A 17,382-nucleotide genomic window follows, 5' to 3' on the forward strand; every position below is an offset into this window, starting at 1 on the left:
AAGATAGTGTCCCACAGATATGTTTAAGGGACAACTTGAATGAGGCAGTTCTTCAATTGAGGTTGTGACAAATTGAATGAAAATTAACCAGGACAGTGTTCAGGGCTTCACTCGTGTCTGTAAGTTTGATACAGATAAAACTCCCACCGATGGTTCCTCTGTCACAGCTAATCTTTCTGTGGATGGGGTTGGTGCTGAGACTCGTGGTTCCGTCTCAATACTGGTGAGGCAGTGGGTGTGTCTAGACAGGGAGACCACCATCTTGTGCTGTCTGGCTTGCTGGGCTGAACAATAGTTCCATTTAATCTGATAGCTCCTCAGATATTATGGAAGATTTTTAATATGGAAAAGATAGGAACATTTACTTGTCTCGAAGAGGAAAATCATCCTGCCATAGAGATGTTTTTCTCTTCCTCCTTCCTCCTTCCCTTCAAGCTTTTGGTTTCTTAGTAGCCTTGTCAGAGGGAGAGCAACATGCCTCCTCAGTCCCCTAACCAGTTCTGAATCTCTTTCCACCCAGTAGGCAATCTTTTAGTTTGCAGTTCTCTTTTTAAAGACTTCCTTATTTTTACTTTATGTGCCTGTGTGAGCCTAAGTGTTCACACGTGTACCAAGTGCGTGTAGATGCTTATGGAGGCTAGAAGAGGTCACTGGATCCCTGGAGCTGGTGTTACAGGTGATTGTGAGCTGCCCAACATGGGTCCTGGGAATGGAACTCAGGTCCTCTGCAAAAGCATGCAACAAGTTCTCTTAACCATGGAGCCATCTTTCTGGTCCCCAATAATTCCCTTTGACTAAAAGGTGTGGGCTCTATTTTCTTCAAAGCTGCTTGTCTCTGTTGTAGAATATTACGTTAAGGTGTGTTACTTTTGCATTTGTTTAACTCGGTGAAGCTGAGTTCCTTTGCGTGTCTAAAACACCTGATAGTCTAATAAAGAACTGATGGCCAATAGTGAAGAAGGAGAGAGAAACAGGCGGGGCTGGCAGGCAGAGAGAATAAATAGAAGGAGAAGTGTGGGGAAAAAAAGAAAGGAAGAAGAAGTAGCCAGAGAAGGAGGAGAACTTTAGGGGCCAGCCACCCAGCTACACATCAAGCCATGGAGTAAGAGTAAGATTTACAGAAGTAAGAGAAGAGGAAAAGCCCAGAGGCAAAAGGTAGACGGGATAAGTTAAGGAAAGCTGTCAAGAAACAAGACAGACTAAGGCTGAGCATTTATAATTAAGAATAAGCTTCCATGTGTGATTTATTCGGAGCTGGGTGGCAGGCCCCCCCCCAAAAAGAGCAAAAACAAGTCTCTCCCTGCTTTTTCTTTCAATTCCCTCTCTTCCTCCCCAGACCTCCACACCCTGTGTGAAGGTAGAAGGTGAAAGCTGACAGGATCAATTTTACTTGAGTTACCATGGCAACATCCACAGACTCTGCTGCTCACTTTTGAAGCATCTTCCTCCTGTGAGGAGTTATCCTGCATATAATTACTTGCCTTGTCAGGCTTCAGGCTCCAAGTTTCCTCCACAGAATGATAGGGTCCTTAGCTGTCTCCAAGTGTCTCTCACACTGGCATAGGCGTTCACTACCTCAGAGTCACTCACCTCCTTTTTGTCTTGGTTCTTAGGAAAAGATGTGGTCAGAGATGGTGAATCTTCAACTATATTATACAAGCCCTGGTTGGAACTGCTCGTTCATAAATGATAGCTTTAAGTTTTTGTAAAGTTCCACTGAAGTGAACCTATGGAATTTCTATGCTCTTACATATTTATAAAGGCTGGTTTTGACGTCTCCTGCCTTTCCCACAGCGCTGTGGCAGCTAACCTACCCACCCATCCACTTGCTCTGCATCAGCATCCTCCTTGCCCTCTGATTTCCAGTCACTCTTGATCAATGGGAGGAACTGGTAGGGGGTCAGCAAGAGAGCAAGGTGCAGTGGATTCCCCTAGGATCCTCACTGTGTTGCTACTGAGAACGGACTGGATTCCTCAGCAGAAGAACTGCCAGGAGCAAGCCCCAGGGCCCAGAGTTTCTCTAGACCTGGCAGGTTCTTGGCTCTTCAGCTCTAGTGATAGTGACAGCCCAGCCTTTTGCACTGTCTGTTAGGACTCCTCTCCACCCAGTCCACCCTTGCGTGCTTTGCTGAAGAGTCTCTTTATAAGTTCTTTTCAAAGTGTCCATCTGTAACATGTCAGCCATTTCCTTCACCAGCCCAATCCCTTCTCTTTGGAGCTGGGGCAAGTGCTTCCATATTGTTCGTTTTTGTTGGATAGGTCTATGGTCTGGTATAGGTTGGTTAGTCTCTGTAGACACGGGTTCATCTGGCTCTCAAGTACATCAACTGGTAAGGCGTAGTAGTATCAATAGTGCTGCCACTCGGGCAGGAGGATGGAGCATTTAACGGTAGCCTGGGACACATATAAATACCTTGTGCCAAAAGACTCAAAACAATAATAACGGGAAAGAAAAACATATCCTCATCCTCTCATGCTTCATCAAAGGTGAATTTCCTCAATGGAATGCTGAGAGGGAGAGAAATAGTCTTCCCCCAGGGATGAGCACACCAACTGGTTATCTAATACCAAATGGCCAGTCCTGAAGACGTGCACACAGATAGCATTATACGGACCAAGCAGGTTATATTTAAGAATATGTATGTATATGCATATACATTTGTGCATGTAACAACAATTAATTTTAAAAGGCCATGAATTCAGAAGAGAGCAAGGAAAGGTATATGGGAGAGTTTGTAGGTGGAAAAGGGAATGAAAAGATGATGTATTTATATTATAATCTCAAAACAAAAAAGAAAAAAAAGAATCTTTATGACTAAAGTCATCACTATGTGCATCACATAGCATCATTAAATAATGATTCCAGAACTAATATAATTAATGTAACGTAATAATATAAATAACATGAATCTGTGACACTTATCAGATCAGTCTGAATAGTCATAAAATACGACAAAATTTTAAATATGGAAATCATGTGCTTGGGATATTTTTTGCACATACACATAACATTATAGAGACTGAGCAGACTGTATTTCTGTATTTATGAATGAACACACACACACACACACACACACACACATCTCACAACAACTAATGAAAACAATGTCTTGGGCCATAAATTTCAGCGAGAGCAAGGGGACCAGCACAGAAGAGTTGAGAAGAGGAAAGGGAAAGGACCATTATGGAATTACAAGTTAATTTCAAAAAGTATGGAAAAAAGAGGACATGAAGTCATAAGGGAGGCATGAGGGGGACCCAGGAGGGCTTGGGGGAAGAGAGGAGAGTGGATATGATAGAAATATACTGTACTCATTACATTCCCAAAGGATAAATAAAAACATCATTTAAAATGATTGTTTTCCTCCTTAAAGATGGGTTTTCCCATCTACCTCTATTCTAGTGACCTTATTTTAAACCCAGTTTCTTAATGATGTTATTCAGGTAGGCTCTCGGAAATGGGGGGGACAAATCCCCTCTCTGCTTATTCCACCAGGGCCCTTTCCTTCGCTTCTCATTATGTCCATTTAGAAGACCAAACAGATGTGCCACTCTCCTGGGAGGCCATGTACAAAGACATTATTGCAAACACAAAGGTAAATCCCTTCACTACCCTAGTGCACAGGAAAATGAAAGAGACAACATGCTCGATTTAAACACTTCATAAGCATTCCTAAGATGCTGTGACATTGGGGAACTGAATTAATTACATTATGGTCCAGTATGAGCCAGAGGGAGAACTGTGGCTTCTGGGAGCATCCGGAAGAGAGACATAGATAATAAATGCCTTTGAAAACCACGAGTTAAAAACTTGATGTTCCTGACTCTTGCAGGACTGATCCCAACCGGCCTCGAGAATAGCATGAGGTTCACACAGCTCAGCAGGTGTGAAAATTCTGCAACTGAATTAAATAGGTTCCATTATATTTCAGAAGGCTCTCTAATGGGTTTCTGTGGAGTGCAGCTCAAGAACATTGCGTCTCCCCTTTGTGCCTCAGGATCCCAGCACAGCTTGTGGTGACTAATATTAGACTTCAATCTCTCTATAAGATGAGAAAAAATGAACAAAAGTCTTGTCTTACCCCCTCCCCAGGAATATCTAGACATTAAAGTATCAAAAAGGCAATTAAAAGGACCCCTTCTAGGAGGCTGTACCAAAGTGAATGCTAAGGGTAAGATTTAACTGTAAAATCATTACTAAGCATATCAGCATATTCATCTAGTGAACTGACTTCCCACATGTCGTCACAGACTTTAAATATTTCATTTAAACTTGATTCTAGAGTTCAAGGGATTATCTTAAAGCAGGACAAAATTTTGTATAGGTTTCTGTGCCTTAAAAATTAAAATGGACTCACTTAATCTCATCAAATTAAAATTAGAATTTCTTTCCTACTGTCCATTAAAGCAACATTACATTTAAGTTTTCATTAATATTCAAGTAGAAGCTGTCATCTTTTAGTTCCTGTAAACTAACAAATCTCCCACAATGCAATTATTTGTTTTTAAATCAAAATTGGACTTGACGTCAGAGTGAATTATTCATGAGCCACTTCCATCTATCCTATGCCTTATTTACCCTCATCAGCTGTCCAGAGCAGAGAATTGAGGCCTAGTTTCTCTTGTCTATTGCAAGTGGCCTTATATTACTGTTCTTCCACATTTATATCTAATAAAAATATATTCAGACTAGATTGTTGACCACTGTCCAGTAAATACTCCCTGTCCATGCTCATACAAATGGATCTAATGAAATTCAGTGGGCCCTAAATAAAACAGAACACCAGTAAATATGTGCAATTGGGGGTGGGTGGGAAGACATCTTCATCAGAACAGAGTCATGGGATGGAAATTATCAAAATGTATGTATGTATGGTGTTTGTATGTATGTATGCATGTATGGAAAGGTGAAAGAATTTTTAAAACTTACAACAAGGCTTAGGGTGGTTTCCTATTCCTTGTTCTTTTCTCTCCTTTTGTAGATCATTATTTTAGTATTAAAATTCTTGCTTTTTTACTTGGAATAGGAGAGGGATATGGGCAGGTTGTATTATAATCATATAAATTATGGTGTTGTTAATTGTGGTTGTTTCATTTTCTTTTTGTTTGCTTCTGAGACAGTCCTTCATAACCAGGAGCTGGTCTCAGCCTCACAACATAGTTTCTTGGGATGACTTTGAACTCCTGGTGCTCCTGCTTCACTTCCCACATGCTGGACAGCTCCACCACCACCACCATCACTCCTGTCTGAATGACTTGCCCAGTTTTTGCTTTTGTTTTGTGAGATGAGCTGTCTGCTGTTCTAGGAGGGCAACCTTTTTGTTCTATTTTTATCTTTTTGCCTTGGTTTAGAGACAGGATCTTACATTGTAGCTCAGGCTGGCCTGGCACTCACTATGTAGCCAAAGTTAGATTCAAGATCATGGCAATGCTTCTACTTCAGCCTCTTAAGTGATAGATATGAGCTGTCACACCCAGATCCAATGTGAGGTTCAGGATTACAGGTGTGAGCCACCACATCCAGATCAAGTGTAAGGTTCAGGATTACAGGGGTGATCCACCACATCCAGATCACATGTAAGGTTCAGGATTACAGGAGTGATCCACCACACCCAGATCCAATGTAAGGTTCAGGATTACAGGTGTGATCCACCACATCTAGATCAAGTGTAAGGTTCAGGATTACAGGTGTGAGCCATCACATCCAGATCTAATGTGAGGTTTAAACCCTGCAAAAAAGCTTTTGTTTAACACTATAAGGTCTCCTTCTTAAGACACTTCTAACCTAAAGATGAAATCCTCTCTTTTCTTGTATATTTTCTTCCTACCATGGAAAGAGAAAATGACAAGGTATAAAGGTATCATCTTTAAATGATGAGTCTTGTTCCTTGGAGTCCCCACTGATATATATTAGATAGATTGTGCCTGATAAGGGGGCTACCTAGCTAAACATTACCAGGACCAAGCCCTAAGGCCCCAGGTAGGTTCCCCTGCTTTAACCACAATTGCTCAAGCAGCCTTGTGTCCTTGTGTCCATCTAAACCATTTCTGCTTTGCATTTTACTCTCTGGGTGCCATACCCCACTTAGAATTTGAAGGCAATCAGAATCTCACTCAAGACTCATTCCCTGGGTTTCCACCTGCCATCTCTTTTTCTGCCACTCTCCCAGATAACCTGACTTTGTTCCTTCTATGTGGTACTTCCCAATTGTTTTAGTATCTCCTCTTGGCCATGATGTTCTTTCCATACTAAGCAACTCAGATGAGATGCAAATTTTATGTGTATGTGTGTATATGTGCATGTGAGTTCAGTTGCCCACAGAGACCAGAATATCTCAATTGGATCCTCTGGAGCTGGAGTAAAAGATGGTAGTTAGCTGCCCAAAACCAGGGCTGGGAACTGAATTCAGGTCCTATGCAAGAGCAGTACATGCTTTAAGCACATCATTCCAGCCCTCCAGGTGTGCATAAGCCATTTTTAAAAACAGGTTGCATGTGACATGATTGACTAAGTGATTTTGATTGATGTTAAGGCTAGTTTCAGCATCTCTGTGAATGTTTATAGTTTTATTTTTCCTTCTGTGGCTCCTCAACTGTTCCCAAGGCTTTCCAATTAGCTCCGCCCTTCTCTACCCAGGGCAGAAGTCCTGAGGGACAGTGCACACACTCCATTCTCATGGGACGGATGACCTATTATTGGAAAGGTGAAAACTTGAGGATTCTGGGGTTTGGAAACTTGAATGTCATGGAAGTGGTGTCTCTGTGACAATAACAACATCCAACAGAAGCAGATGTTCTTTATTTCCCCCTGGATTTCATGGGACCATAGAAAGGTTTATGAAGAATGAAGTCAGAGAGCTTTGGAAAGCAATTCCTTCTGAAGAAATTGAGTGATGGTTCTGCCTGGACTTTGTAAAGGGAGAGAGGATTTATTCTCGAATGCGTGCAACGGACACGTGTCCAGTGGCTACTGCTTTCTAGTTCCCTGTAAGGCTGGTAGCTTTGTCAAGCGGCTTATAGAGTGGGAAGCATACTGTCTTCATCTCCAGTCTTTTTTTGTTGTTGTTTTGTTTTTGTTTTTGTTTTCCGAGACAGAGTTTCTCTGTGTAGCTTTGCGTCTTTCCTGGAACTCACTTGGTAGCCCAGGCTGGCCTCGAACTCACAGAGATCCACCTGGCTCTGCCTCCCGAGTGCTGGGATTAAAGGCGTGCGCCGCCACTGCCCGGCTTATCTCCAGTCTTTTTATGTTTAATTAATAAATGCAATTAGGTTGTTTGAAAAATCCTGCATGAGTATTACTTTCACATGTCAGCAAAGAAATTAAATGATGGCTGACCCTCTACATCCCAGCTTTTCCCCACTGCATGACAGTGAGTCCCATTCAACCATTATACACTAATGGTCCCTTACTTTATAATATTTAAATAAACTTCATTTCACTTATTGATGCCATGGGAGACAGGCTTACTTTTTATTTTAATGACTTTTTCCTTCTCAATATCTTTCCCTTCCAAGAGGGTCTGGCAGGACTCACTCCATATTCAAAGAGGGTTCGTTCTCATTTTTCATTGTGATAACTGATGTAGGCTTAACCTTCAGGGGCAGATGCTGGACTGTGAAACAGGTTGACACATTTAACAGTTGTACATGAAAACTGCCTCGCCCTGCCACTGGCATGCTGTGGATAAGCCTCAAAATAATAATAAACATCCATTATTTGCCTGTTATTTGGGGACCTTCAAGACGCCTTCACATAGACTCCTTGTAAGATACACGAAAGTGGCTCTGCATTTTTGCTGACAAGCAGAATTCCACCCCTGTTTGTAGCAAAGGACTGCCCCTGGGGGATTTCCATTTTCTGTTTTGTTTTTTAATTGATTCTTTAAAATGTGTGCTTTCTGCTTCTAAGGAAGTTTGGAGCTTCTCCACTTCTCCCATGGGAGACTTTATATTTTAATAGTCGTGTCTCTTCTCCAGATCCACTGGTGGAAATGTCCGCCTTCCAAATGTCAAACAACAGAAGAAAGCCTAAATAAATGATGACAGACCTAAATACTACGAGGCGATGTAGCCATTAAAATTGATGTTATTTTCTTAGCATGATGGCGCATGCCTATAATCCTAGCACTTTGGAGGTGAGGCAGGAGAATTAAGATTTCAAGGACATCCTAAGCTATATGAGTTTGAAGTTGACCTGAGCTATAACACCAGACTCTGTCTCAGAAAAACAAAGACTTAAGAAAAACAAAACCTGAAAAGTCCTGTAGTCCCAGAACATGATCCTAACTCTTAGAATTTTACATGTGCAAAAAAGTACTGGAGTGGATTGCAAGATCACTCAGTGCATAAAGTGCTTGTCACATAAATGTGGGGTGCTCTCCTGCATCCCCAGCTGGCACATCAAAGCCTGGTGCAGCAGCTTGTACTCACAATTCAAGAACCAAGGAGTAGAGATGAGAGGAATCTGGGGCTCCTTGGTTAGCTGTTTGGTTAGGGTCAGGCAAGTGAGAGACCCTGTCTCCCAAGGTCAACAGCATCTGAGGAACACACATCTGAGGTTGACCTCTGGCCTTCCTGTGTACATGTGTGCATGTGCCCCTGCATGTGCGTGGACATGTGCACATACACAAAGGTCTTGTAGCACCTCCACACACCAACATACCATACATGTACGCATGTGTATGGACACACACACACACACACACACACACACACACACACGACACTAGAATAAAATACCCCAAGCTGTTAGCCATAATTTTCTCAGACAGCAGGATTATGAACTCCAACTCCAATTATTCCCTTCTCAGTATAGTTCTGAATTCCCTAATTTTTCTTTAGTGACCTCATGGAATAAAAAAAAATCACACATGCTGTTTTGTTGTACTCCATGGATGTTTTTACTTTCACCACATGGATTCTTTGAGTAGTTTGTTATTCTTTTATAAAACAGCATCTTCCAAATCAAGTATCAAAGGAAAGGATTACGTTTGCTCTTAGTGTAAATATTTGAATGAGTGTCTTAATGAATTTTAAGTTGATTACTGTATTCTCTGCTCGTTCCTTCCAGGAAGGGACTCACTGTTGTACAATACAGGCAAATACCACTTGGAGGGCTTTGACAGACATCTGTGCTGTCTCCACCCTTGTGTCTTTAGGCTCCGCTCTCAGGAAGTACTAACCTGGGCTGAGACACAGAGTGAGGATACACTAGTCCCGGCAGAGGGTAGTCCATGGAGGGCCAGGGAGGGTGCTTGGAGAAGTTCCAAGATGTCCTAGGCAGTGAGCAAGTGAGTCTCTGAACAGAAAGTTCCGTTGGATGGCCAACCTAATGCTTCAAAATCAGAACGACACATTTGTACACCTTCTTAGGTGACGCTGTGTTGCCTGAAAGGTTTTAATTGCAGATTAAAAAATGGAAATTAAAAAAGGCAACCAGTTCAGTTGTGTTGTGGGGCTTAATATTTAATCACTAGAATGTTCTTTGCATCCTCACAATTTTCTATTCTGGTGTTCAGTTATGCTGACAAAAGGTTAGTGATCATCTTGTTTGAAGGTTGTCATAATGTGGCATTTAAACACACTGTTTCCTATTGAATAGTGAATACACTAATCCTGATCACGCCTTTCATTCTGTTTGAGTTTCGGGCCTCTCCTAATTCCTTTTTCTCTTTTTCTTTTCTCATGCAATAGCCAACTTTATTCAGAGCATCAGACAATTTATACCCTGAAGGTTAAGAAAAATCACATGAGTAAAGTTCTCCTGAGTCCAAGATGCGTACAATTGTGGCAAAAACATGTTTTTCCACTAAGGCATACGGACATTTAACTGAATATCCGCAGCAAGCAATAATGAGTAGTCGGACGCAAACTCACTCTTGTCCGATACACCTGGGAGGGACCCCAAAACACATTCCGAGAATAAGTCCATGGTTTGAAGAAACTGAGGTCACACAATTCTTGCCTTGTTTTCTCGAAAGCACTCAGAATTCTCACCGGACTCAGGACTCCGTTCCTGGACTGTGTTCTGACATCATGGCACTCACCCCAGGACCATGCTCTTTCTGGCAGCTCCCTGCTGGTGACTGAGACGGTGGGTGGGAAGAAGCCCAGGGTATTTCCGGGAGCAGTCGTCTTCCCTCTAGAGAGGCAGAGTTCTCTAAGATGTCCTGCCCTCTGAGGTTCTTTCCACCAAATCGTTCTACACCCTGTGCCAACTGTCCAACTTTGACAGGAAAGCTTTTGCTTTATCCGACTACATTTTATTTTCTCATGTTCGATTGTTAAAGGAAAAGCAATACTTCTATTTAAACTTCTAATTTAAATTTCAAAAGAATTACTATTCATTATCTTTTACAAAAGTATAATGAGGAGCAGGCAATAAAAAAGTTAAAAGATGGGAATTAACCTTAGAAAGCGCTTTTATGTTAAATTCAGAAAATACAAAACAAAAATACTGTTCAGAAACTTCTGGGTATTTAGAAGTAAACTTTCCGCTAAAAAAGATTTACAGGTAGTTAAGCCAGCATTCTGACTTCCATGGATTGCTTTTCCATCTTATTAATCTAACCAATTTTCTGGCAGCAAGGGTATCAGGCCCAATGTAAGGGAGTGTTCCTGGCAGTAAATGTTTTCAGTTTTTAATTGTGTGTATTGTTGCATACATGCATGTGCACACACATGTTCATGTATGTCCCAGTGCTCCTGTGGATGTCAGAGGTCTACTTTATGCAGTCCTCCATTCTCCCTGTTCACCTGTACTTGGGTTCTGGGATTGAAGTCACATTATCAGGTGCGCACAGTAAGCACCCCTACCTACCAAGCTATCCTGCTGGCCCAGCACAAATGTTTTAACAGCGATTTTAAGAGCAAGAACAAGTTTGTATGGGCAGAACACCCACTGGTATATCATTTGGTCAGCTTGAAGCCACAAGATAATAGCAGATTACAAGAAGAATACGCCATAAACAGTGGAGTGACAGTTTATGGAATAGTAGTCCCAGTGAGGCAATATAGCTCTGTGTGAGGCAATATGGACGTGAGAAGATGATCAAAGTTTGAGTCCAAGGAAACCATGCTTTCTTGCAAACTCCATGCCAGCTTCTATTGTTTCCTTGGGAGGGTTTTCCTGTCAGGAGGATGAGCTGGGCCTTCCCACCTTCCAGAGGAAGTACCATCACCTACTCTGCAGAAGAGAACTAGGGCACTGAGCTGCTCATAATGTAGGCTCACATGGAATGGGATCTGTAACTCTTTCCTTTCTGATCTGCCACTCAAGTGGAAAAGGAGATAACAGCCCTGCTGGGTGGGTGGGTGGGGAACGGGGGAGCAGTTCTAGGGTGCATGGACAGGACCAAGAGCAAAGTGGTAAGAATGGGAGGCGAACAGAAAAGCTGAGTGTGTGGTCCACGTTCTCCAGCCCGGGAACATGAGATGGGATGTGGGAGAGGTTAACTGAGGGGTGGCTGGGTCTTTGGACAAAGGACAGAGGGAACAAGAGAAGACGAGACTCTCTTAGTTTTCTGGAGGGAGGTAGGGAGAAGAGGTTTGTGCTCTCGAGTGACAGGAGGAGTAAATGGAGTCACTGAGGGCAAAGTCCTCTGCATTCTCTGGCTCCTGAAGTGAGTCAGTGATGGAACATGGAATGGAATGAGAAATCGGGGCAATTAGGGTCCTTTGTTCAGAGCTCTGACCTCTGAAGTCTTTCTCCGTTCACATAGCATAGGTTGTTCACCAAGAATGCATTGACTCTTTAGGTCTTTATTCCAAATAAGGAGCTTAAAATAAAGTCTCATGCAGATAATCGCATTGCACAGCTTAGACAGAATCTTGGAGTAGATGGAAGGGAGTTCTGAGTGAGGATGAGTATTGGCTTTATTTAAGTTAATTTGTTCGGCTATGGATTTTACTTTTGTTTGGACAAAGAATAATTGAGTCAGTCTCAGAACTCATCTGACAACATTTTGGGAGCAGTTTTGATTCAGTTGCAATTTTTCAAATAAGATGGACTGACGGTGCTCAGGCTATGGAATCCATATGACTTTTAGTCTCCCTGTATACCTTTGATAAACATAATACTGCTTTGATGTTCTTAGCAATTATTTTTGTTATTAAAATAGTACTCTAATGGGATTAAATAAAAACTATTGCATATATTATGTTAAACTGTCTGGAATAACAATACAACAAATAAGAGTCATTAATCTTCCTTCATATTGATGTTTAGATATTTTCCTTTAAATTAAAAACATTCATTTTTATTTTTAGGTTATTTATAGCCCTAAAAGTATGTCATAGTTTTATTTAAAATAAACATCTTGTCACTGTAAATACAGAAACTGTGGTGTTCATCACACATCTAAAAACTTTATAATACAAAATTACTTGTATTGTTTTTCTCATTTACCACACTTACAGTGATCGATCATGAGAATTATTGCCAAGTTATTTAACTTGAAAATTTTATTATATTTTATTAATTCATTTTAAGGGTGTGGAGGTGATGGTGTGTGGGCTTGTGCATGCGCCACAACCCACAAGTGGAGGTTAGAGGACCACTTGAGGGAGTTGCTTTTTTCCCTCCATCGTTTGGGTCTCAGGGATCAAACTGAGACCATCATGCTCAGCTGAAAGTGCCTTTAGTTGCCGAGCCATCCCGCTGGCCCCAGGTACTGAGTTTTTTTACTTCTGTCTCAGATTTCATATATAATGCAGTGTTCCCAGCAAACGTTGCTTACCAAATTCCCATCAGGGTTTCTCTAGGAAAAATGAACATTATAAATGTGACCTCATCCCACAGTGCGTTTCAGATTCAAAGGAGGTAAAAGCACACAAATTGTTTCTCACTAGACCTCATGAAGGCGGGGCGATGCCTGCAGTAGCTACGTTCTCTCCTTCACTCCAAGAGGATGCGCTACCAGTTTGGAAGAGAAGGGCACTTACTGTAGGGGATTCAGCAGCCATGTTAGAACCATCAGTCAGACTGACAGTGGGCCAATGCTTCTAACTTCCGGGCTGCTAGCCCCTGAACTTCCAGTGGAAGAGATTATAGGCATAAGAATAGATACAAAAGAAAAAAACAGATGGCATCCCTGACATGTGGGGACACTGACCAAACCCATGGACCCATATGCCATGTTAACCCAGAGTAACACTTTGCAGTTAGGAAAAGGATGAATGGAAGGGGTCAGGAAGCAGGGTTGAGATGAACTTTCTAGAAAGCTTCATGACAGCTGCCAGGAGGAGCATTTATATTTTATAGGTTGGTTCAGATGATACTGATTTTTTCAAGATCTGGGCCTGGTTCACAGCACCTTACAGTCTTATGAAGAGATGTATGTGGCATGTGTATCTGTTTCTCTATATGTGTTCACACATGTATGCATGTTGTCAATGTGCATGAACTGTTAGATGTTGGAGTCAAGGTAATAAAGATTCAGGGTATGATGAAGAAAATCATATTTCCTTGAATAGACATCTACCAGTTTTGATCTGCTCCATCCTTCCAACATAGGAAAGTAAACTCTGGGGTCGTACTTCATAGTTTTCAATCTTAGCTTGCCAATTTGTCATGAGCCTTATATAAGTTGCTTAATTGATAAAATGGGAATAGTATTGATACCAGGCTTGTGGACCATGTGGGGACTAGGGAGAGGGCTTGCTCTGCAAACACAATAACTTCAGTTTAGGTTTCCATCACTCACAGAAAAAGGCAAGAGTGGAGCTAAGCATCTGTAGCCCAAACTTGGGGGAAGGGATGGGGTAGCAGGTAGATCCCTAATGCTCATTGGCCAGCCAGTCTTACCTAATCAACAGCTTCCAGGGTCAGTAAGAGATCCAGTCTCAATAAAAAAAAATGGTGGAGAGTAACTAAAGGAGACATCCAGTATGACCTCTGACCTGGACATGAATGTGGCCACACACACGTTACATGCAAATCATTTAGAACAACTCCTGGGACCCAGTAGGTAAAAGCGATAGTGCCTGTGGTCTTAGGGAGTGCTCCTTTTAATTAATTTAATCCCAGACCCCTAGAACTGGGGTGCTCAAACAAGAGTTTAAGGATTTTGTTTCACTCCAACACACATCTGTCTTTGCCTCTTCAGGGATGAGGGGAGAATCCTACTTCATCGGCATGAGGAGCCTGGGGCAGCAGGCATCCATCCCTGAAGATGGGGGACTTTTCTTCCTCTGCTGCATAGACAGAGACTGGGCTGTCACTCAGTGCTTTGCAGAAGAGGCCTTTCAAGCAATCACCGACTTCAATGATCTCCCCAACTCGTTGTTCGCCTGCAATGTCCACCAGTCTGTGTTTGAAGAAGATGAAAGCAAGGTAAAACAACACGCGTTCCGAAGCACTGGGAGGCCTGACCACAGCCTCCTTTCTCATTCGGTGTTGGTCTTTGGGAAGTTATTAGATGCATTGACTTGGCTCTGCTTTGGGCGTTGGTCATCAGGATCACAAAGGCCTGCCTGATATAAGGTAGTTATGGAGGTGGAGCTGTATCTGACTAGGTTAGGGGTGAGGTTGTGTGCAATGGACTCCAGTCCTTGCTGATTTGTGGGTCCAGCTAACAGAAGCCCTATTCGGAATCTTGACCGTAAGAGGCAAGTCCTAAGCTAGGAAGCAGGTGTTTAAAACTCCTAAGAGTTGTTTCCCTCCCATTCTGCCAAAATATAATTGGGCTTTCTCAGAACAATACAAGATCGTTTTAACCCCTGCCCTTCTTCAAGGTGATGACTATTCTGGGATGGCCAGGAAAGGAGCGCTAGCTGGCCATCTGAGTTTTGTGGACATTGGTGGTGGTTGTTACCAACTGTGTTTTACTGCTCACCAACAATGATAGCTTCATGCTTTGAATACTACTATGGACTGAGGTTGATGTTGTATAAACATTTTCTAGTTTTTCATTTTAAGAAGCCAACTTGAGTTAGTGAAATTGTTCCTGGAACCACAGGAAATATTCCAGTTGGGGACCTTTTTGAAGTTTATCTCACGTTGCAGATCCTGCGAATGAGATAGTTGGATGGATCCAACCTTCCTGCATAGATGTGGATCCTGACTTATAAATATTTACTGTTATATATATATATATATATATATATATATATATATATATATATATATATATATATATATACCATGTTGTAAGCCATTGGTATTTTCTAAGGGAAAAATGCCTTTTTTATAAAGTAAAGTATGTGGCATTGTATGAGATGTGAACACTTTCTAATTGCCATTTTATAAATGCTAGCTCTTTCTATTTCTAAAGTCCAGACACTGTTGACTGAGCCCAGCTAATTGGAAGTTTAGTTTCTGAGTTTTATTGATTTTTGTGATTGTTCTTAATGAGCCACAGAGAAAATCAGTGTGTGTGTGTGTGTGTGTGTGTGTGTGTGTGTGTGTGTGTGTGTGACAGGGATATTTCAATCCATTTAAAGACACTGTGGAGCAGTATTGTTTTGGCCTTGAACAATTGAAACTGTGGGCTGAAAATAGCTAGAAGTGCAATGAATTATCTGTGATTAGAAGCTTTAGGGCCATGATTACCAGGCTATTTAAAGCAAGAAAGTAGCACATGCCCGTGAAGAAATTGGGATTTTGTTCCTGGATTGGAAAGCAGATTACAAAACAGTTTATCATTTATTCAGGGTAAGTTATTTGCTCTGAAATATACTTGCCGTGAACCATAAAGTAAGGCTCTCCATTTTCCCCTGTACCTTCCATTTATCCAGGTGTCACAGTGAAGAGGATTTTCCTGGGAGATTTAGTGGAGGTTTTTGTTCTTTCATGATTGAATACTACTGGTCAGTTGAAACAATAGGTACCTTGGAAGGCACTGATTTTTTTTTTTAAGAAGTGCTTCTGGGTACTGGAGAGATGTGAACAAGTTCACCCCAGACAGGAAACTGATGACGTCTCAAAGTAACAATGGCATCTTGGTGAACCAAGTGTGTTTATGAGACTGACTTAAGGGAGGATGGGTAAAGGCAGAAGTCACTCCAAGGCAACTGCATTGAAAGCCATCTCAGCATGGGTGGAGCTCAGGAAATGCAGGACCCCAGAGTGGTGCATGACTGAGGTGGCCTGATAGGTAGGAGGGTGTCTCAGCTCGGCAGTAGTCCTCGTTGTGAACTATGTCCTTGGGAAGGGAGGGGCTTTCTGCAACCAGTCAGTTTAAAGGATTTCCTGGGAAGTCTGTATTGTTTATTTCCTGAGTCTCCATAGCCTCCATTTAGAACTTCCTGGGTCTGAAGGACCTTCCCTCCAGGTTGGGATGTTTTAACTTGGAGAATATGGGTGCACAAGTGCCATTCAAGACCAGCTGATTGGCTGAACTTAAAATTTCAACCCTGAAGGATAAAGGCATGGGGGATGGGCATTTATGGGAAGATTGTGCCCATGTATATGTAGATCTTCTAAGATGTGATTAGAAAATGGATTACAAAATAGTTTCAATTAGTTTATCTCAAAGTTATTGTGTAACAGTATAAGATAGTATTATAGTATTTAGTTGGTTTTTTTTTTTTTTTTGGTTTTTTCGAGACAGGGTTTCTCTGTGTAGCTTTGCGCCTTTCCTGGAACTCACTTGGTAGCCCAGGCTGGCCTCGAACTCATAGAGATCCGCCTGCCTCTGCCTCCCGAGTGCTGGGATTAAAGGCGTGCGCCACCACCGCCCGGCCTAGTATTTAGTTTTAAAACAATTTGATAAGATCGATAAATGTGATACACTAAGATGGAACCAATTTCAAATGATTGAGAAACTGATTTCTAGCCAAGGAGATGGATTTTTAATAATACATACATTAAATACATACATGTATTTAACAAATGCATTATTTATTTAGTGTATATATGTGTTTGTATATGTGGAGGTCAGAGGACAGCTTACAGAAGTCAGTTCTCTCCTTCTATCACGTGGGTCTCAGTTATTGAACTCAGGTTGTCAGGCTTGGCAGCAAGTGGCTTTACCGGCTGAGCCATCTCTCTGGCCCCAGATGAATTTTACAGTTGGCCAGTAGCTACATCATTAAACTTACAGACCAGACAGGAAGTCTTCTGTCCTGGTGCCATCTTCCAGCCACCAACGGTGGAACATTTCTAGAATATTCAATAATTTGATGTAGAATCAGCTTTGATTTAGTCAAATGTGCACATATGCTATACATGTGTATCATGTCTGTCCAGCCTTATGATATATTCAGTCTTCCCTGTGGCTTAGTAAGCCTTTGGATACCAGCTGCCCCTCAGAAGCCCGTGTGTTAAAAGCTTACTCCCCAGAGTGGTGATGCTGAGTGTGTGGGACCTTTAAGAGGCAGGGCGTAGCCATGACTCTTTAGGTCATTGGGAGGTTTCCCTTCAAGTGCATAATGACACCCAGG

General features: G+C 41.9%; 1 protein-coding gene across 1 annotated transcript in view; it reads left to right on the forward strand.

Moving 5' to 3' along the window:
* Positions 1-17,382, forward strand: part of Rcan2 (regulator of calcineurin 2) — a 237,400-nt gene that overhangs the window by 20,706 nt on the left and 199,312 nt on the right. Inside the window, exon 2 of the mRNA XM_059282022.1 lies at positions 14,106-14,332. Within this exon, the coding sequence (XP_059138005.1) occupies positions 14,108-14,332 (225 nt within the window). The 5' untranslated portion in view covers positions 14,106-14,107. The remainder of the gene's footprint in view (positions 1-14,105; positions 14,333-17,382) is intronic.

This window comes from Peromyscus eremicus, chromosome 16_21 (assembly GCF_949786415.1).
Source record: "Peromyscus eremicus chromosome 16_21, PerEre_H2_v1, whole genome shotgun sequence".
NCBI lineage: Eukaryota > Metazoa > Chordata > Mammalia > Rodentia > Cricetidae > Peromyscus > Peromyscus eremicus.